Source organism: Ambystoma mexicanum, chromosome 1q (genome assembly GCF_040938575.1).
Source record: "Ambystoma mexicanum isolate Mex_15411 chromosome 1q, UKY_AmexF1_1, whole genome shotgun sequence".
Lineage (NCBI taxonomy): Eukaryota > Metazoa > Chordata > Amphibia > Caudata > Ambystomatidae > Ambystoma > Ambystoma mexicanum.
The window spans coordinates 1,529,646,389-1,529,669,095 of record NC_090922.1 but is presented as its reverse complement, the minus strand read 5'-3'; the positions used below and the strand labels follow the sequence as shown (position 1 = coordinate 1,529,669,095).

The 22,707-nt window shown below is 48.9% G+C and overlaps 1 protein-coding gene across 4 annotated transcripts in view; it reads right to left on the bottom strand.

The window, feature by feature from the left end:
* Positions 1–22,707, bottom strand: part of EBNA1BP2 (EBNA1 binding protein 2) — a 117,077-nt gene that overhangs the window by 26,756 nt on the left and 67,614 nt on the right. For all 4 annotated transcript variants that reach the window (XM_069642452.1, XM_069642450.1, XM_069642451.1 and 1 more), the window contains exon 8: positions 16,472–16,568. In XM_069642452.1, coding sequence (XP_069498553.1) covers positions 16,472–16,568 — 97 coding nt within the window. The remainder of the gene's footprint in view (positions 1–16,471; positions 16,569–22,707) is intronic.

Genomic DNA, 22,707 nt, shown 5'->3' with positions numbered 1-22,707 from the left:
AGTCCGGTAGTTTCGCTAGGAATCTGGTGTTTGAGATCAGTGGAAAATTCAAAGGTGTTTAGCTTAGGAGATGCATGTGTGCATGTTGCTGGTCTAGGGCTTGGGTGGCTGGCAAGGCTCGACTAAGCGGCCCAAAGAGAGGCCAGGCACGTGCTTGGGCGCTGTTGAGGGTTAGCGATAGATTGCTATTGTTGAGAGAGTCAATGTGTGGCCAGCTATACGGAATTCATTTTGGGTGGTATTCGCTGTATGCTAGTGGCAGAGGTGTTGAGGTATGTCAGGTGTTTGTCTGGACGGCTATGTGTGGTGCTAGACAGGATGAGCATAGCCATAGCAGCATTCTACCGTGCATGGATGCTTGGCCGTGCCTGTGGGTTGTATCCAAGCTGGTGGTGTGAGATATACATACCGTAAGATTTGAAATTGTTCGGCAGGGGCCATCTTTGTCCAGTGCAGCAGAGGAACAGGCCTAGATTTGAGAGTCCTATACCATTGGAGAAGCCTAGGTTTCAAATTAATTTTGTTTTACAGTATAAGGGCATTTATTGGTGGATAAGACTAGGTTAAGGGTACCTGTATGTAGGATTTCACTAAATATAGGAAATTTGGGTACAGAGGCTACACATAGATTTGAGAATCCTGCATAGTAGGAGAGAGGCCTCGGTTTCACAATGCAGTAGGTTTCACCATGTAATAAACAAAGATGGAAGGTACACCTAGACTTGAGGGTCCTGCGCAGAAGGCGAGATGCCTATGATTCACAATGCAGTAGGTTTCACCGAAATTGTACGAACGGACTGAAAAAAAAGTCAGAACACACAAAAAGTCAGAAATATGCTACCACCAAAGGTTCAAACACCAAAAGGTTGAAACCTTTAGTGGTAGCATGCATTTAATGTAAAAAAGACTGCGGGGGAAACACCTGCAGCCTTCCGTTTAATTAAAAAAACAAAAAAACAAAAGGGACCCTGCAGCGCCGGTTCCCATCACAGAAGTGAAAGGGAACTGGCGCTGCAGCGGGACAGCCTGAAGAAAAAGGTAAGTATGGTTTGGTTATGTTGGGGGTGTGTTGAGGTTGGGGTGGGGGGGGCTGTCGTGGGTGTGTGGGGGGGGATAATGTAGTGATGTGCAATGTTTGTTCGCATGGGAAATGTACGCACCTTTTGCAGATCCGGTTTCCCCATACACCAAAAAAAACAAAATGGAGGCTACACCTACATCCAATAGTTCCGCATAGTGAGAGAGAGGACCAGGCCTCAGAACGCAATAGGTCTCACCATATAGACGGAGGCTACACCTAGATTTGAGAATCCTGCAGTGGGAGAGAGGCCCTTGTTTCACCATGCAGTAGGTTTCACCATATAATACAGTATGTTTCCGTAAAAGAACGGGCATAGATGGTTTGTTATACCTAGATATGAGAGTATATTTGGAGTGGGAGATTTCCAATATTGAGAATTCCCTAAGCGAGCGGTGCATGTTAAGATTCGCAGTGGGGATGGGCGTGGTACTCTGGGCTACCGATCTCATTGTATGGGGTCTCTTGTGGGCAGGGGCGCAGTCAGTATGTTGCGGGAGTGCCACAGCAAAAGCGGCTGGTTTACCTGGAGTAATTGTCGGGTAGGAGTGTTGTTGTGGAAGGGTTGATAAGTGTTTCTGGTGTGCCACAACGAAGGCTGCTAGCTTACAAGGATTACTTGTCGGGTCGGGGTGTTGTTGTGCAAGTAGTGGTGGTACGTCAGGTGAAACGGCCGCGAGAGCTACGGGCTGCTGAGTTGTGATTGATGGAGGGGAATTTTTATTAGTGGTGTATTCTCGGGCTGCAATGGATTAGGGGAGTATTGGAAAAAAACAGGTTTAAAGGGCCTTCCTGAATTTCAGGTGGTTTTCAGTGTTGCGAATGTGTAGCAGTAGGGATTTCCAGATGATTGGCACTTCGACATAGAAGGAGGAACCAACAAGCCTTGTGGAGCTGTGGGGTGGGATCACTAGACAAAATGCTGTGCGAGATCCGAGGTTCTTGGAAGGTTGGTAGGGGACAACTTTGTCTCGGATGAATTCAGGGCATGTGTTGTGGACTGCGTGATGAGTGATTCACATGGATTTGAAGGTGATGCATCAAGCAATCGGGAGCCAGCGGAGGACTCTCAGTGTAGGGCTGATGTGTACTCTGGTGGGAAGGTTAATGAGCAGGCATGCTGCCGCGTTTTGGATTCTTTGGAGTTTCCTTAATTGGGATGCCGGGGCTCCTAAGTAGAGGATGATTGAGTTTATGGCCGAGAAACGGTGGGGATAGGTGAGGTAGGCCTAAAATCCGCCCGAGAATCCGTAGGTGGAAGAAGCAGGTTTTGTATACACTGGTGGTGTGTTGGGTGAGGGATATAACTAAGTCTAGTTTGCCTCTGAGTTTTTTTTTACCTCGTTTGAGGGTGCCGGTGCTTGTCCTAGTGGTTTGGGCCACAGGATTAGTTGGGGGAGGTGGTTGGTGGTGGTCATCCAGTGATCGATGTCAGAGAGGCACGATGAGAGGACTGGGCTGCCAGAGCCTTAGGAGTTTAGGATTTTGAGGATGATCTGGGCATCACCTGCATAGTTGAAGCAGGCAAGTTTGTACGAGCGGATGATTGCGGGAATGGGTTGTATATAGAAATTGAAGATTAGCGGTAATGTTGACACTCCTTGGGGTCACCCTTAGAGACTGGACGTGAGATGCATGTGAACTGGTCGAGCGCATAATTTGCCACCGGTTAGAGATGAAAGAAGAGATCCACGAAAGGGATGTGCTTTTGATTCCTAGTGTTTGTAGTCTGAGTAATAGTCTCGAGTGTCGATGGTATAAAAGGCGTCGGATGTTCTTTTTAGGTCGTCCCAGATGGAGACTAGGGTGGCTTCTGTTCCCCTTAGTGGTCTGAAACCTGATTGTGCTGGGTCTAGGAGGTGGTTGACTTCCGAAAATTGGCCATGCTGTTTGTAGGCCATAAAACCTGTATTGGAGATGGGTCAGTAGTTTTGGAGAAGAAGCGGGCCCGGCTTCGGTTCCTTGAGAATGGATTTGGTGTAAGATGTTTTTAGGGCTTTTGGGAAAGATCCTGATGTGATCGAGTGGTTAAGGATTGTGTTAGGAAAGATTTCATAACTGTATGTAACTTTCCCTCCATGTGGCAACCCCCAAACTTTTTGCTGCCGTTTTACACCCTGATCACGACTTTGCCAGAGAAGTGCAGCCTTCCGCTGCACTCCTCTGGGCTTTCGCTCAATTCTTATGGGGAAACTGACATGCCCTTAAGACAGTCAGTACTGAGAGACTTTGTTTCCCTTAGTCCTTTCCTCATGTTGCAGCTTTTGTGCAACATGAAACGAGTGCACTGTAACTTACTTTACCGCACTCTTGGGTCTCTAGTCATTCCAAAGGCCCTAGAAACTCTCGCTGGACTTATGAACTGTGCAAGTGTGTCACGGACAGGACTGGTGGCAGCTATCGTTTCTCTTGTGTTTTGAACCCTTTTTCGCCATGTTATCCGCCCTTACCGCGTTTGGCACAAATGAGTGGCCTGGCTCCAAAATGGCCATGCCACGAGGTTCTTTGTCCTGTCCTTTGGCCCCTTCACCTTCCCCAGGTCGAGCCGACCCGGTCAGTCCTTATTTGGTCATGCATTTTCCCGCAAAACCCAAAGCTTTTGCGGGCTTCTGCATGCCTTGTGTGTGTGCCTCCAGGATGTGGGCTGGGAAGTCTGTTCCCAATACACATCCTGGGTGCTAGAGAGTCTAGAGTGTCTTGAATGCCTGGGACCACCGTGGTCCGTGATAGGTCCACATATGGTGTGTGTGTTTGTGAGCAGATCTCCCATTGGGTCCTCTGTTTTGGCGCGAAAGGAACTTTGGATAAGAGGAGGCTGAAAACACCACTGCCATGTTGATGTCCTGAGTTCACACCGAACAAGGGATAAGGAGCCAAGTATCCTGCAACAAGAAGCTGAGTCGAGGAACCGCTGGTGACCTGCTGGTGACCCGCTGGTGACCCGCTGAAGGTTTGGCACCCTGAACCCCTGTCGTCCTGCGAGACCCCTCTGCATCTGATCCTCCTAGATCTGCGAAGGCGCTTCGACCCATTGGAATAGTGGGATCAACTATTCCCGGCACCTTCATCAAACCCTGCAAGTAAGCTTCTTCGAAAGTGTCCCTGGGCTGACCAGCTTACGCAGAACGTTTTGCTCTGTCACCGCCGCCATTTCGGGGAAGCCCTCGAAACTTGGTTTACTGCTTGCTTTGCGTCCACGGCACCCTCAAACCGAATTTCGTACACTTGGAATTTCCAGGTCTGAAGTGAGACGAGTGCGCCCGGACCAGAGTAAACGTAGTTGCCGTGTTGCCCTGCTTTAGTAACAACCTGTGCATGTCCGCTGCATTTGGGACACCCTCGACCCTGCATCCTGCTACACAGAATCTACACGGTGTCGAGACATCCTGATCATTGCAGCTGAGCCTGCCAGCAACGTGAACTGAACTGAAGCAGTCAGGGACCGGTGAGTAGTCCATACCCCAACCGGTGGCCCCTCGCGCAGGAGCCAGTTACTTTTCTACCGCTGTTGCGAAATAGCGACTCTTTCCCGCACTCTCACCCTCCCTCTGCCCACAAGTGGAGGCCTTGCTTGAGTACTGGGGACTTGTTCTTCATCGCTTCATCCTGAGCCGCCCGAGATCCTTGAAGAGACCCTATTTTGTCCATTGGCACAAGCGCGTGCAGGTACTTTTGAGCATAAGGCTCCTCTCTTCGTAGGGCTCAGACTTCCTCCTAGTTAGGTGTATTTCTGATGTCGAACGGGGTCTAATGATTACGTGCACTGCCCGTTTTCCTCCCCATCTAGGTGGTCTACATATTACGTGCTCCTAACTACTTAGACCCCTCGGTCTTGTATATATATTGTATTGATAGTGATGTGTTGGTATACTTTAGCATCATTGTGATTCTTTGCTATGGTCGATGTTCAAAGGCCTTGTATTAAATGTGTCTATATAACACCTGGCTGGAGTAATTTGTAAGTGTCCTTGCTTTGTGTGCTCATTGAGGTCTTTCAGTCACCCTCACCCCTCCTGAGACTTAGTCTTGACTGCCGCCATCGCTACCCTGATTGGTCTGGCTTGTCCAGAGGTTACCCTGTTCCAAGAAACTAGACTGGCCTTCTAAACCTCTGCCCCTCCAGGACAGAGTTCAGAAATCCATCTTAACAGATTGTTCGTGCGACATTACCTGCACTGGTGGCGGTTAGTATTTTTTTTTAGCATTGAGGGTGGGCAAGGTTCTTCCGGAGACCCCGATGGGCGGCTGGCTGCTACCAGCAACAAGAATTCTTGGTGTGTGATGGGGGAGAAGGAGTCAAAGGAAGATTGTGATTGTGGCAGGGTATATGTGGGGGGATGCGACGAAGTGGGCGGTGGTGGTATGATATTTTGTTTGGCGATGATGGCATTGTGTCTTTCATTGTCGGCATTATCGAAGTGGAGTGAGAGGGAGTCGCTTAAGACTAGGGAGCTTGGGTTGGTCAGGCGAGAGCACGAGAGGGATTTGAATTTGGCTATGATTTTATGTAGTTCCTTACTAGGGTTGCGAGCTTTTTGGATATGGTTCCCATAGAATGATTTCTTACTTTTCCTGATTTTCAATCTGTACATTCTGGTTGTCCTTCCTAGGGAGGGTTTTTTTTTGGGCTGAAGGGTCCGCTCTCCAGGCCCGTTCTAGACAGTGCTTGAGAGGTTTGCGATTGGGAGTGAACCACCTCGGGGATGGTCCAGATCTCTGTGAGGAACGTTTTGAAGGGGTGAGAGGTTTGAAGGCATTGGTACACCAGCGGTCGAAGGAATCTATTGCGGGGGGTCCTTCCATGAGGAAGAGTGAGTTGAGGGAGTTGCGGAGTGAGAGTTCAAGATCTGGGGTGATTACCACTTTGTTCCATAATGGGAAGGTAGAGGGGTCAGTTGGTGGTGGACGTGTGGGGTGTTGGCCGCTGACCACAGTGTTGAGTGGTATGGTGAAACAGAGTGCTGTGTGATCAGACCATGTCAGTGGGCGCGTGGGTTGGGTAGATATGTTTGCGGTGCTGAATATTGCATCAAGGGTGTGGCCTCTCGTGTGGGTGGGAGTGATTGATGTTTCAGATCGAGTGGATCGACTGTAAGTGACCTGGTCATAGGGTTTGATGTTGAGTTGAACTATATGTTGAAGTCTCCAAGGATGGTGAGAAACGGGTGTATGATGAGGTTGGCAGCCAGTGCTTCACCAAATGTGTCTGCAAAGTGTCTGTTGTAGCCGGGGGGTCTGTAGATGAGAAGGAAGCTGTGAGAGGCAGATGGTGCGATTTGGAGTTTTATCAAGAGGGATTCATAGTCTTTGGTGCTGGTGGAGATGTCCTTGGTTAGTAGTTTGAATTGTTTTTTGTGTAATATTGCAAGCCCCCCTCCCCTTCGTGATCTGTTCCGAGCGGTGAGAATGTAGCCAGGTGGGACGTTCTTGTGTGCGAGAGGTTTGTAGTCATCAGGGAACCAGGTCTCAGTGATGAAGAGGATGTCTGGGTTTTCATTCATGATGAGTTTGTAGATGTGGAGTTTGTTTTTGGAAACAGACCTGGCGTTGATGAGGGTGCAGGATATTTAGTGGGACGCCTTTGTGGGTGGGTGGTGGTTAGGAGTGGACTGTGGAGGTGAGGGGGTAATTGGAGAGGGTGGACAGGGACCGGTGGGGAAAAGAGCTAAAACTGGGTTGGGTGCAGGTGGCAAGGTTTCCCTCCTATATTGCGGAGGCAGTGGTTGCAGACTGACAGAGAAACGGTGATGCTAGGGGGCATTTGGTGCCTGCGGTCTCGCCGTTTCCTTGCATTGTGTGCGGTCATGGGTGTATGGGACAGAGTGGGTGGTTCTCTGGCGAGTGGGGTATTGGCTAGAGCTTCTCTTGCTGCGGGAAGTGGGAGGTGTGCAATTCGTTGGGTGGAGTGTGATGTGTCATGGGTTGGTTGCTGGCGCCGTTGGAGTGGTATCTTGCTGCATTCTCCAGTGTGTTCCGTGGGGGGATGATATCTAATCTGTCTCTCTGGGGCGAGTGTGACAGTTGAGGTGAGTGGCTCTGGTAGGGGCGGGGTAAGAAAGAGGGGAGGGATGCAAGTTAAGGGTGCGCTGTGGAAGGGGAGTGGGCTGTGTGATGGCGGGGGTAGTGAAAGACTGCAGTGGGTCTCGTTGGGGCTAAAGATGCGCTGGGGAGCTGCCCTGTTGTGGCCTGTGAGTGACATGGTGCCTAGATGTAACGCTCACCTGATTCCCGCAGAGGCGCCGGTCTTGACTGGGTGAATGCCGTATCTTCAAAGGTGATGTGTAACACACGGTTGGCTCTTTGGGCTGGACCTCTGTGCACTGTATGTCTGACTCGAAGAGTAAGATGTCTGCAGATAGAAAATATGGGATTAATGAACTGGGGTTATTGGGTGCCTCTCTCCTCTTCCCTTTCTCTTCTCCTGTAGAACCCCAAAGGTTAACGCCCTCACCTTAGGTAAGTGAACGCCGAGCTCTCCATCTGCCTCGGGGCAGGGTGCCGTAACCAGTTTCTTCACTGGATAAGGGTGCAGGCCTCTTGACCTCAGAGGACTGCTGTCCGTCGTTAACTGCACGAACGGTAAGTTCTGGGCACTTCAAATGTCTTAAAAGTCTTTTCTAATGATCTCTCTTGTTTTGCAGGGTTCCGGCGATGGCGGATGGCGGGCTGATGAGTGTTGAGGATCGAACCCGCGTGAGGAATAGAAGCGCCTGGAAGCACGTAAGTAAGCGCTTGTAGCCTGCTTCACGATGCGCACTAACTGTCCCTTTTATCTTGCAGGTACAAGTTCGGAGCTTTAGAGAAGCTGAAGGGTGCTGGAATACCCACTGGATTCGGCGTGGGAAGGAGTAATGGCATGTGAGTAATAAAGTTGCCCAATGTCTTTAAACGCACCTTCTTTTGTCTTTCAGATGCGGGATGCAGCGCCGAAGGCCTCCGGAGCGTGCAAAGAGCTGGTAAGCTTTTGTCTTTCAGATGCCGGAATGCAGCGCGAGGCGTTGGTGACAGCCGATGGACCAGGTAAGAGATGCGCTGCCACTGAAGACCGTAGTGCTAACCTGTTCTTTCTTTGTCTTTACAGGTGCTGCTGAAGACTGGATTCCAGGATGGTAAGCCTTTGTTCCCTTAGGCCCAGGATCAGAAGCAGAAGACACGATGAGCGTTCTGCTGCAGAGAATGCAGAATAACACAAAGCAAGATTCATCCATCGGGTGTGGTTTAAATAGCCTCCTGTAGTGCTTAGGTGTCTCCTTCCACAGCCACGCCTAGGTAAGAAAAGAGTTCCTGCTTTCCAGAAGAGTTCCAGTGTTCTGAACCTAGGGAGTGGCTCCTGCCCCACCCAACAGGAAAAGTAGTCCCAAACAGAAGAGGATCAGGGGTTCAACTGGCAGGTAAGTAAGCAGCATGGTCTGCTGCAGGTAAGTCCACCCAAGCATTATGAGCCCGGCGCTTCCAGCGCTGGGACTGGGCATCTTTATGAGCCTGGTGCCACTGGCGCCAGGACAGGGTCCAAAAGGTCCCAATTGGGACTGGCTGGCACTCGGAACCGGGGTTATGGGTCTGCTTTGAAGGGAGTCGGGCAAGTCCTGATCTTTTGGAAGCAGAGATCATGACACTAGATGACTGTTACGGATAGCGGTCTAGGTTTCACGATGAATGTTGAGGGCAAGGTAGAACAGAACTACCCTTGTGTACAAGGTGAACATGGCTAGATTTGAGAGTCCTGTATAGTTGGAGAGAGGCCTATGCCCAACTACGTAAACTACGTAATTTGAGTAAAAGACTAGAGGCAGTGAGGAAATAAGGGCTCCAGGCAGCAATGATGAAGAAACAGTAATTTATTTCATTACAGCGACAGCGGCCTATGAGAGCCGAGTGCCAACATGGCTCTCTCCCTGCAGTCTCTACTGTCTCTCATCCACATTCTTAGAATAACATTCTTAGAACTTAATGAGCTCATAGTGCAGCTCAATGTTTAACTAGGATCTGGTAATACATTTTTATGAACTTGTTTTAACTTACACTTACATCATAACAGGCAGCTACCCAACAAAAGTACAAGATGAAGCACAGCTACCCAACAACGTAATCTGAGTACAAGACTAAATACAGCTACATTTGAGAGTCCTGTATAGTGGGAGAGGTGCCTACTCCTAACAATGCAGTTTGAGTACAAGACCAAGCACACCTACCTAACAATGCAGTTTTAGTACGAGACTAAGCATGGCTACCTCACAATGAAGTTTGAGTACAAGACTAAGCATGGCTACTTCACATGTGCATGTGAACTGGTCAAGGTGTATAAAGAATGAGATCCAAGAAAGGGCTGTGCTTTGATTCCTAGCGTCTGTAGTCTGTCTAGTAGAATCGAGTGATCAATGGTATTGAAGGCTGCGTAGAAGTCTAGCAGGATGACAACCGCACAGCCGTCTGCATCGGCTATTCTTTTTATGTCGTCCGAGATAGAGACTGTTCCCCTTAATGGTCTGAAGCCGGATTGCGCTGGGTCTAGGAGGTTGTTGGCTTAAGCAAATTGACCAAGCTGTTTGTATGCTGCGTGGTCCATTAGTTTGGAAATGAAACGCGTATTGAAGATGGGACAGTAGTTTAGGGGGAGGAGTGGGTCTAGGGTCGGTTTTTTCAGAATGGGTTTGAAGTAGGATGTTTTTAGGGCTTTTGGGAAAGATCCTGATGTGAGTGAGGGATTAAGGATTGCGCGTGTGACGTTACCTGCACAGGGGGGAGGATAGTATATTTGTTTTAATCATTGAGGGTGGGTGGGCACGGGTCTTCAGGGGAGCCTGACGGACGTCTGACTTCTACAAGCGAGAGGAATTCTTAGTGTGTGATGGGAGAGAACGAGTCAAAAATTTAACAGTTTAGATACAGCAAATAGGCCATATGGCGATTCTGCAGTTTTTTACAAGTGCACATTAAGCGGTGAAGATAAGGGAGAACAAACAAACGATCTACAAGCAGGGCTGTATACAGATCGTGCAAGTGTGGGAAGGGCAAAGATGGGGCAGGGGACCAAGTGCACCCAGTCGGTATCGACTGGTGAAATGCTAAAATAGAAGCTCTTAAGGTTTTATTTCAAGTGCAGTTTGGGTGGAGGACCCTAAGGCAAGTGCAGAAAGGACAGAGGGATGTCTGGGACATGAGGGACTCTGAGGCCCTTAAAGACAACCTTCCGTTCAGACAATTCCTTGAGTTTTTTGGCATGGGCAGTATAGGTGGTTGTCTCTGTGCAAAGCCTCCGGTATCGAAGGATCAGTTAGCTGAACGAGGATATCCAAGCAGGATCATCAATCTGACATACAAACGAGCAAGAAATATTCCACGAGCAGTGACCCTAGAATAACAAGAATCCCGGAAATATCAATGGACTAGCTGCCGTTTTCAGCTACTCTCCTCAATAAAATCAAAGGAGAAATCAAAAAGGTGTGGCCCATTCTCAACACTGGCAAATGTACTATACCATGCCCTTGGTTTGCTCCTAAGCGCAGACAAAATGTCAGACAGACTGGTCAAGGCATTATCTCAGACTGAGAGGAACGTTAGAAACCAACGGACCCTATGGAACACCACCCCTGCCACAGGTCATTCCCCCTGTGGTAACTGTTCAATGTGTGCAGAAACCACTGGCACCACAGAAGTAGATCTAGGCTGGCATACCACTTGGATCCAAAGAACCATCACAAATTGTAACACTAGAGGTGTGGTGCACATGTTCACGTGTCCATGCCACCTCAGATATATAGGGATGACAATTGGAGAAGTCAGAAAACGCATTATAGAACATAGATCGTGCATTAGGACAGGTAGTTTGTCAGCACCTTTGGTCCCGCATTTTTTGGCAGAAGGCCACACTGCAGATCAATTTATTTGGACTATCATTGAAAAGATTAAACCTCCCAGCAGAGGTGGTAATCTCCACGATATTCTGTTCAGGCGTGATCAAATGTAGATCTTCAGGCTCAACACATGCCAGCAAGGACTCAAGGAGTCCATCCAGTGGCAGGAGCTAGCAGTAACGGCACATTAATTCCATCCCTTTTTGTGCCCCCTGCCCACCTTCTTCTATACCCATGGTTGGCATCCCGAGAGCTTGTCTTAGGAGACATTACTTCTATGCATTGTTGCCTCACCCACCTCCACCAGACCGACACAAGGCTCTTATTGTTATAGTGCCTCTAGTCCTAATTGTTATAGTGCCTCTAGTCCTAATTGTTCCAGCCTCTGCCCATGCCCGCTTTTTGATTTTGTTGATCTTTAGGAATGGTTTGCACATGTTTTGCATTCGACATTACTGTGCTCTGTTCCTTGCAGTCTGTTTTTGAGCATGAATTGCCATGCAAATGGACATAGATATGTACATAAGATTGGGTTTCCAACATTCCAACATCACTAATGTCTCCCTCTTCTTTGCTAATCTTTTTCAATCCCACCCCCCATCAGACTTCTCTGTCGCCAACAAACCCCACACCCCTCCCCCCGCGGGCACTGTGCTAAGCCAGCATGCATTTATAGATCTATGCACATTGGCCACTAGCTTGCCAGCACCTCTAGATATGACCGATGCACTTCTAGCGTGTTTTGGATCATGGCCCCGGATTCCTCTGGTTATTTCACACGCAACCTCACTTTTTGGTAATAGTGTGGCACAAACTGCTGCGTTCATATAAGTCCTCATTGCCCTCTATTTTTTATAGAATCCCCCCCATTACACTGCCGAGGGCCCCGTTGCCGGATATATTAGATTCTAACAGTACCCTTATATTGGGGTCAGCAGTCTTTCGGCCCTTCCACAATGGCCGCTTGCTTTACCACAAGTAGGTGGACATAGCCCGCCACGCCTCCTATGACAAAGGCAGAACTCCCGCCTCAGAATACATTAGGTTTCCAGGGCAAAATCGTCAACGAGCTTCCAGCGTCCTGTTCAATAGACCGCGCGACCGTGCCAAGAAGGTAAGATCCTTCCTACTCCTACATTGCCATATTCAGCATACAAAGTATTGAGCTGGGTGTGTGGCCAGGGCCGGGATTTACTGTGATCTCCCCTCTGTTCTAGTGCCATATACAAGCACCGAAGCACACAGACTGAGGCTCTTGCTTCTCTTCCTCCCCCTCCATGCTGAATCCATGTGTACTGGCCAAGGCTCACAGGTTGGACACCAGTCAAACGTGTGTTTGCATGATTTGGTATGCACTTTAAACACCACTTGGTACATAACCGACCCGGTTCGCCGACCAGTATGCCTGTTCACTAGCTATACCGCTAACGGCCATTTAATACCTACCAGCCAGCATACACCTTTTTCTCACCCCCTCCCCCTCCCCTCTCTCATGGTTCCCCTCCCTTCCTTCACGCCTTGCCAAGATGAGCCTCCGGAACCTGCACTCTACCACATAGTTAGGTGGTCAGGCACGCTTGTTGTCAGTTCAAATATTAAGATTTATCCCTACGCTTTCAGTTACTTTGTTACCCCACCTAGCTGCTACACTTTGAGGTAGATTTAGCTTTGGGTCAACTAACACCCTCCTTGCCACACTTGATGCTTGCCCACAGTGTCTAATGTACAGGCACGTTGGAACTGGAATTAACTTCTGAATACAACTACGGTCCTGAATAAGATGGCTTAACTTGTCCTGCCATCGAAACCGGTCCACCACTTGGGTCATGAGGGCACTCATGACTTTGTTATCCCTAATATCCAACACAGGGAAAACAAGAAGTTGTAATACTGTTTACACCCACGGAGAGTGAGCGGTTTTAAAACTCTCGTTCAATACGAGACTGCTTTTATTAGTTGAATCTTGTGGAACACACCAAACGCATTTGGCGACTCATAAACCCAAGGGTGGAATAAATGGAAACTAGATCACTCCCCAAGTGATAAGCTGCTGCACAAGTATTCTGAACTCTTGACAGAATCTAATAACCAGTTCTGTCAATTCATTAACAGCTGATCGGTTGTGTTCTTGATATATTTTACTGGAAATGTATGCCACAATTGTTAGCGACAAGGTTCAGACTCTCTAAGCTATCCCTGTTAGATGGGCGTTACACCATACACTACCTAGGGCCAGGCACTTCTGTCAGGTGGCAGTGTGTTCTTCCCATAGGGACAGCTAGCACAGTGTTTCTCTCTTCAACTTTGTGTTTACTTACAATTCATAGTCGCACTGTAATTTATTCTCCTAGAGAACCATTGTTTTTGTGATAACAGACTCTGAGGTACCCCAGGCGGCCTGTCAGTAAGCTGTGTGGAAGGAGGGAGAGAAGGAAGAGCAGAGAGCTAGGTAAGCGCGGTCGGGTGAGAGAAGGAAGAGGAAGGTCGAGAAGTTTCCGGAACTTTAGAATATCAGGCTCAAGACAGAGGGTGGCAGGGAGGCTGTTTCAAAGGGAGGCCCAAGGATAACTCTTGCGGTTCTGTTCTGGATGAGTTGCAGAGGGCGCAGGGCGGAAACAGGTAGGTTGCGAAAGAGGCTGTTGCAGTAGTCCAACCTGGAGAGAACCAGGGCCCTGGAGACAGTGAGCCGCTGGGGGAAAGTGAGAAAGGGTAGAGTACCTCTGAGGAGGGGTAGATGATAGTGAGGCTTTGAAGTGTCAAATGCGAGAGAAAGAGAGTGAAGTCCAAGATGACACCAAGGTGTTTTCCCTCACAGGTGCGGGTAGGCGTGGGGCCAAGGGAGGGCGGCCAGAGTGAGAGGGGGGGGAAGCAGGAGCAGGTGTTCCAATGCGAACATTCTCAGTTTTGCTGGCATTGAGACAAAGGTCATTTGCAGCACACCATGACTGAATAGCGGACAGTCAGTTGGGTATGAGTGAGGAGGCGGCGGCTGAGGGTAGCCTGAAGGATAGTTGCGTGTCATCCGCATAACACTGGAAATTAGAGGTGAAAGTGACAATAACACGTGCAAGGGTAGCCATGTAGGCGTTCAAGGATCAGGGGCATAGGTTAGAACCCTGGGGAATGTTACAGGTTGAGAGGGCGATAGTGGAGAGAAAAGCACCAAGTTCGACCTGGGATGGGCAGTCAGAGAGAAAAGAGGTTAACCAAGCCAGAGCCTGACCTGTGATTCCCAAGGTGTCACAAAGATCTGAGATCAGGATGTTGTGGTTAACCGTGTCAAAGGCGAAAGAGAGATCAAGGACAATGAGGACAGAGGGAGTGTTAATGTCAAGATTTGAGAGCAGGTCTTCATGGCTTTTCAGAAGAGCAGTTTCTGTGCCTCTGGATGCTCTAAATCTTCTCAAGGAGTTTGACCAAGAAAAGAGTGACAGAAATTGGGCAGTAGTTTGACGGAATGGAGTGGTCAGCAAAGGGTTTCTTGAGAAGGGGTGCACAAGGGAGTGCGTGAGAGTAGTTGGGAAAACTCAAGTGGGAAAGGAGAGGTTGCAAAGGTCAGCCAAGGCTGGTGCGAGGGAGTCAATTTTTTCATTGATGGTTTTGGAAGGGCAAGGGTCAACCTGCTTGGATGAGGCCTTCATAGATCAGACTTGTCTGGCAACCTCATCAGGTGTGATGGGGGAGGGAGAGAGGGAGAGAGGGAGAGAGGCAGTGGGGCCAAGGGAAGCACAGGAGATGGTATGTGATGTGGGGCAGGGGCATGGGGGGGGGGGGAAAGAGAGTGAGAAGATGTCCTGAGTTTTTGTGGTGAAGTCTGCTGCTAGGGCCGAGCAGAGGTCCTGGGTGGGAGTGATAGATGAGGAGGCTCCTGCAGGATTGTCTAGTTCTTTGTCCTTGCAGACTTTGAAAAGTTCAGCCATGTTGTTTGATGCCGTAGAGATGCAGGCTTGGATGAAGACTCTTTTTGGAGTGGGTGCAGAGTTGATATTGCCTTTGAAGGAGGCTGCAGGCCAGTTTGTCAGATGGTCCACCAGACAAATTCCATTTCCGCTCAGCTGCCCTGCACTTGCGTTTAAGGGCAGCCAGGTCAGAGTCGTACCAAGAGTTGCACGTTTTGGAAGGCTATAGTCGGACCCTCACGACAGGGGCAAGACTATCAAGAGTGCTGGAGATGGAGAGATTAAGGGTACGAGGGCTGTGTCAGAGTAGGAGTCAGACGCAGGAATGGGAGGAGAGTAGGTGGAGACAAAGGCAGCCACTGTCACTTTTTTCATGGGTCTGGTGACCTTGAAGCAGAGTGGCTGTCCCAAGTGAGTTGCTGCCAGAGGAGAGGAGTGTGGTCGGTCCAAGAGAGAGGGGTAGCAAGAGGGGTAGAGAGTGGGATGTCAGTGGAGATGAGAGCATCCAATGTGTGACCCGCTTTGTTAGTGGAGCCAGAGGGTAGAATAGAGAGGGAGAGAGAGAGAGAGTCACATAGGTTGTGGAAAGAGCCTGAAAAGTCAGGAGAGTCCCGGTGGATGTGGAGGTCACCCGCAGGAGGAGGAGAGTAGAGAAGAGGCTAGGTCGGCCCTTTCCGAAAGGAAGAGTAAGCTGTCCAGGAGGCCAGTAGAAGGCTGTTGGTGGCCACGAAGAGAGAAAAGTTAGGAGATCGTCTGCAGACGGCACTTAAATGAGGACGATTATAAAATGCATCAGTGAGACTGGATGGAAATCACAGTGGGAAAACATCCCAATGAGGAACTCTTGCACTGCCCTTTGATTTGTACTACATTGGGTCCAAATGTGTCTGCTGCCTTGCCCAAGCCGGTATGGAGGAGGAAGTGAAGACCTATGTCAAACAACAGGGAGAAAAATAAGGATTTGAGCAACAGGGGATCAAAGAAGCTCCCCTTATCAGGCATTGAGGGTATCACCCTGGCAGATGGAGCCAATACGTAGCATGGTGCAATCCAATGTCTGCATACGCTGTAGAGGAGTTTTTATTTTTTACGAACATCCCATTACGCTTTAATTGTTTGATAAGAGGTTTTCCAATGCACTTTTACATAGATTCCCAAACAAGGAGTTCATTGTAAGGCACAAGTTTGCCTAGGGAACAGAAGAAGCTCCTCATAGTTTGTGTCCAGCTAACGAGAATCTTCTAAACTACAACCAGGACCCAAATAGCTTTCAGTATCCATACCACTCCAAGTCCTTTTACCATCTAAGAGATGCAGCTTTGCTGGGGCAACTGTCAGAGCAGCAAGGTTAACAAAATGTTTCAGTCCTCCCATACATCAGAACTTGCCATAATCAGCCTCAATTTAAAAACAAAATGTAGATAAAACCTAGAAACACTGCCTTAAAGTACCTACAGGCTATCTTCCAAGTCTCAAATCTGCATAGACAGACACACGCCCACCCCCACACACACTCACACACACACACACACACACACACTACACTGACCCCCCCTCCCCCACCCCCCAGCCCCATTTGAAGCACCCAACCCATCCCACCCTTCGACTTCCAGCTATCGATTACAATGTAGGCTACTCACCCCTTCTTCGCCTTCTGGGCGGCAGCAGCTCCACCCGGCTTCCCTTTCTGGGGCTGCATTTTATCACCTTCTAGGAAATCCAGCCTGTCGGTAATGCCTGCAAATAAGATACAAGGTAACCAATCATTAGGAATCACAGAGCAGCACCGGGGAGCACAAGGCAACGCTCCGCACCCATCACTAATAGCAGCACGCGCAGGAGACAGAATCTGGCATCCTCACATTAGTTGTAAAAAGAGGCAGCCTGTTCACGGAAAGGTATGGAAGGGCAGCCACAAGTCCTTTGAGGGGCTCTGCACTCAACTGTGGTGAGCTGATATATATTGGACCCCATTCTCTCCAGCACTTCCATCAGACTGGTGGTGAGGGGAGTCGTGGGCTTCACAGCAGAACGAGCATATCCAAACCACCTATATGTACGTATGCATGCAAGTGAATTATATAGCGCCAACCTAGGCAGAAAGCAATGCAGCACTGCACAACTAAAGCGAGTAGACCGTAATGGGTATGGGAAGGATGTGAGGGTTGAGGCGGGTGGGTCATCTGTTTGTCTATGGTCTTCATTTGTTGTCAAGGATTCTAAGTGATTTGCCCGCGGCTGAAAGTACCGCGGGCAAATCGTTGAGAAAGGTGTAAACTACCAAAAGTTTGCACCTTTCTCATGCAAACACGCATACATTCTCACACACACACAACACACCCATAATGCCCCCGCACCCTCAGCACACCCCACCCACACCCCCAATATAAACAAACCCCACTTACCTTCATCTTCACGCTGGGTTCCTGCAGCGCCAGTTCCCTTTCATTTCCGTGATCGGGAACCGGCGCTGCAGGGTCCTTTTCTTTTCTTTTCGTAACGGAAGTCTGCGGGGGTGTCCCCCACAGCCCCCGCTCACTATACCATAAAGTATAGTGAGCGGGATGATGCGCGGGACACCCTTGCAGCCCCCATTTTTTTTTTTTTTACAATGCTACCACCAAAGGTTCAAACTTTTGGTGTTCGAACCTTTGGTGGTAGCATTTGTAGAACTTTTGGTCAATGCAACCATTTATTTTCGGTAATTTCGTCCTAAACCGTTGTGAAGTGTTAGGTACGACTAACTTAAGTGCTAAATCTCCCTCACTTGTGAGATCCCCAGAACTTTGTGCTGGACTGGTTGATTACTTTCCCCTATACTTCGGAGAGGGAACCTTTTTCCACACACTCAGATTCTTTTACTCTTTTTATGGTGTGAGAAGCTCCTGGTGGCAACAGTAAAGATAGACCCAAGTGATCACAGTTCAAGGGCGTTTATTAAACTGTAAATGCAGGGTGGAAAACGCCTATTCTAAACCTAAACCTGAGATGGGATCAAGCGTCGACCATCAAATGAAAAATAAGGCAGTCCTTGTGGCGTCATGTCAAAATAAAAGGGCCTATACTAAGAAAAGCCTATTGCCAAATCCTTACACCTAATTACAAAAAGTGTGGGATAAGGGTTCAATAAAGAAAGAAGTGTTCACAAATAATAAGTCAGGATGAGATTGCCAGGGGTCTCCCTTCCCCACGTTTTCAGCACGGGACAAGGTGGAACCTTGGAGCACAGCACACGCTCCAGCTTTCTCAGCACAAGCAGACAGTTCCGTTCCAGCTATCAGGCTATTTGATGGTTAAGGCTCTTTTCAAATAAAAGTCTCTTTCCTTCGAGGGCCTGATGAATTCAACAACAAACAAAAAGTTCCTTTCTCAATTGACTTTGGGTGAAGACTTTTGACCTCTGGATCTCTTTCGACCAGGCTCGGACCCAACTGACAAGTTGGATAACTCACTTCCCCTGGTCTTCCAATGCTTCTTGCTTTCAAAGCACTTAAAGGTCTTTTTAAACGGTTCTTTGGGCTTTGCCCCTGGCTGTTGGCTTCCCTCTGCCGGGTTCACCCTCACCAACTTTTACAGACAGTACACTATATTTCGGGACCTTAGACATCGTCCCCTCTAGTTGGCATCCCACCGCCAGGTTCACTCTCGTCAACTTTCACCAAACAGTGCATGTACTGATTTCACCACACAGGATTCATTTCCCTACTTTACAATCATCTGACCGTACAGAGGATTTTAAAATACCCCTGTATGACCACTTTGACCTCTCTACGCCTCTTCCCCAGGCCTTATGGTAGTCTCTACTTTTGGGTAATCGCCCAGAGTTTTTTGCGCGAGAACTCACGTGGCGCCGGACGCCTGGTGCAGGCTTTCTCCCACTTTCTCAATAGTCCCTTTATGCAAAGTTCAAATCAGCCATTGGCTACTTTTCGTTCAACACAGCCCGGTTTCTTATCGCCTCTCCCCGGCTTGGCTTTCTTGTCCTCCAAGTCAAGGTTGGTACCACAGAGACCTGCGTCTCTCCCCAGATTGGTTAGCAGCGGAGGATAGTCTTGTGTACCAACAACGTCTGCTGCAACACATGCTGGCATTTGTTCGCAGTCTTCCGTTTCCATCTGCAGAGGTTTCACTGGCCTTGATCGGAAATGGCAAGGTCACTTCTCTCCTTCTCACCCTCTCGGTATTTGCAGTCTTTCGCCTCCTCTAACTGCCGTGCTGAGTTAGCTTTCACGATGTGCGGTCTGGCTATCTCGTCCTGTGCTCTCGTGCGCCACCTTTTATCCGTGTGGGGAAGGCAAAGGGCTGTCAGGTGCGTGCGATTTTGGTCAATCGCCTGACTTTGCCAGACCCTTGTATTGGGATAGGTCAGGCAAACGGCTCTGTTAGTCCGTGGTCTTTCCTGTTGTGCGAAAAGTGTTGGAAATCGGGGGGCGGGGGGGGATTGTGGTGGGGGGCAAGGGGGTTGTGGGAGTGTTTTGGAATATCCTACATAGAAGGATGGGGAAAACGTGTTGAAGGGAGATACCGCGTCTCACCAGTCAGTGTTCTACTCCTACTCCCTAAGGACCCCACCCCCCCCCCCGCTTTCAGGTGATCCTCCCTCAGTGGTCCACCCCCAGGAACTGGATCCAATAGCGATGGCTGTGTCCTGGCCACCTAGAAAACAGATCACTGGGACTAGCTAGGGAGACACCTTCAGGTTTCTCATAATGGGTATCAGTTTTAAGACTCGCCATAGTGTCCTTTTAATTTTATCCTCAGACACTTGGCATATACAGCCTATTGTTGCTGGGTTGCCCTTTTAAATCCTCTCTGGTTAACCTTGTGAAAACTACAGTTCCCAAGGATAGAAAGAATATTTTATCCTCTCTACACTTTATTTTGGTGAGACCAGCACACCCCACCTTATGTGGAGTACAGTGTATCCCCCTTTCATCAGCGCTAACATTTCTGTAACAGGGACAAGCTTACCCTAAATGGCTTGGCTTGTGGCCGAACCTTTTTACTAATTCGGTGCACCTTTACCGCAGGCTGTTTTCATAGCTGCAGTAAAGGCAGTCATGGGTGCCTATTTTACCAAAATGGCCCCCAGTCTTCTTTTGTCCCATTTTAGGGTTCTTGGTCCTTTCTTGGCCCTTCCACTGGCCTCCAGGGTGGGAAAATCATTTGTGTTAATTTGATCTTCGGCGGGAGACTGCCGTCAAGACTTCCCAGGCTCCAGAGTGTCTGAAAGCAGGAAGCGAGTGAGGAGGCCAAAACTCTGTACCCCTTTGTCTGGTCTTCAAGCTCGACTGCGAGAATCCAGATCCAATCGGGATACTGGCGGTCCTCAAAAGACAGCCACGCCCCCAGGTTTGAATGTTGCACGCCTGTTTGATTGGCTGGGTTCCGGGATGCTGAAGAGGTGGTCAACCACTGGACCTGAATCCGAAGACCAAGATGAAGAAACCACGGCTGAGAGGATTTCCAGCGACCGGAGAGCCTGCTGTGTAACCGTAGCCTGCTGTTACCCTTCGTTCCAAGTGACCTGGGGACTCTGAAAATCACAACTCCGACCCAGAGCCTGGTGAGATCCACTAGACTCAAGATCTGCATTTTGATCCATCCCACCACATGCTGCGACATTGCCGGGCTGCAATACACCAATACCCTGGAACCTCGTGCCATTTTGCAATGCACGGTCTGCCGAATCAAGCTGAAACTTGGTGGCATCCTGTTGGACCTACTGAGACACGATTCGAGTCCTTCAAGTCCGCTCACCAGAGTGTTGGACCAGATTAGAGACGAGAATCTGACCAGCGATATTCAGACTTCTCCTGGCTCCTGAAAAGGGTGCCAAACGAGAGCCACTACCAGCCACAAACAAACTCTTGCCTGGAGCCTTTCCCGTTGATCCCTGCAGCAAAATCCCTTCCATGTCCTGTCTTCCGTCTTCATGACAAGGAATTCATAGACTGGGTTTTTGGCTGCAGATCCTGAAGCCTCACCCGCGGCAAACTCTTCTTCTGTGCTGAGGTACTGTGTTGGTTGGGGTATTTACTTACCTTAAGCTTGTGCGATTCCTCTATAGCTTTGGGGTGTTTCTTGTGATGGGAGGCCTCTCATCCAGTTCACCCAGGCCCACTGCTGAAATCTTCATAGGGTGTCTTATCAGAAGTCCCTGGACCCTTCCAACTACTCTAAAGTGAAATACTTACTTGTTTGAAACGTCTTCCTGACTTTTGCTACTTCTGTGCCAATCCTGAACTGCCTGTCGGACACTAGAGACCACACCTTCTGCCACTGAGAACACCCATGCTCCAATAATAGGGAAGCACTTCTAAGGTTTGGGACTGTTGCCTAGAAAAGAGAACAAGTGTTTAAAAGTGTACTGTAAGTGTAGTGTAAAAGAGTTGGTTGGTGTTAGGGAGAATTCTTAGAAATGTGCCAATTCCTCTCTACCTTAAAGACTCCAGCAACTTTGCTGGATTTTGAGAACTTGCTTTTTTAACCTGGAGAGAGCGAGACCCTTCTTTCCCCACTCATGTATTTTTCTAATGTGATTTGAACACTTTTTCTTTTGATTGTGGAGTCTGACAAACCCGATAGGCATCATCTTTTACATTGTGTCAAACAGCACCTTCAGTGCAGTGGCACAGGGAAGTCTTTCAGATTTCCCCATGGTTTAAATACCTTCTTTTGGATAATCTACTGTTTCCAAGAGCAGTAAAGTGAAATTGACTCTACTTACACTTAACTTTCTAGACTCAGTACACACTATCTTACAATAGGGTTCTGGAGAGGTTACTTAATATCCCCTTTGTCAAGCTTCTCATGTAACAATTTTGTGTTACCCTTTCCTCGATGAATGGCTGGTGGCAGTGGTTTGCTTTTAACTACCGTGTTGTGCTTTTACCGCGGGCTGTGTTCGCAACTGCAGTAAAGCACCCAAGGGTACAATTTTTGTCAAAATGGCCCAGTCTCTTTTTATGCCATTTCTTTGTGGAAAGGTCCTTCTTGAGATTTATTCTGCGTGCTTTGTTCGTTTTGTCTCTGGCGGGATTCACGAGTGAAGCCTGCCCATGGCTCCAGGTTGTCTGGCGGGGAAAGGAAGCGAGGGACGTGCCCAAATCTCCATGTGCTTAGTCTCTTAGGAGATCAGAATGCACTCCTAGGTGATTGGCCGGCTGGCTGTCTGCCAAGGACAGCCACCCTGCGGTGTGACTGACAGCTAGGCTGGAACGAATGGGAGAAACCTGCATAAAAGGCAGGGCTTTTTGGCTTGGAAGGCAGAGTCAACCACTGGACGAAGGAATCCGAAGAAGAACTTGGAAGAGACGCCTGCTGCAACTCCTGGACTGTTGGTTTGCCCGGTGAAGCCCTGATGCTCTGCTGAAGCTCAGAATTTGCCTCAACTAGAGAAGCCCTGCAAGGACGACTTCTTCCCTTGAGTTGGTGGGACCAAATCAACTCCAAAGTAAGCCACCTGGACATCCTCTGAATCGAGGGCATAATTTTTAAGTCGGACCCGAGCTCCAGGAAGATCCTCCAGACTCCCATGTAGCAGGACTGAATGAGCTTGAGCCACCTCAACAGAGTGCTGAACCCCAGATGCAAGGAAACTCCATAAGGTATCTGAGAACCGCGGTGGTGCTATTCGCGACAATCTGAAACCGAGAAGTGCAGCTGATCTGAAGTTTGCTCTTTGCTGCCGCCGACCTTCAAATCGTACGTAGGGCAGGGGTCCCCAGACGTCCTCCCTCTTGTCTGCACGACTGAGCCCCAGGAACAATACTACAACTGGAACAGAAACCAGCTGGAACCAATTTCTTCAGACCTAAGGTACTGTAAACTAAGGGGTACTTGGCTCTTGTTGTGTAGCTTTGCTAGCTCTAAG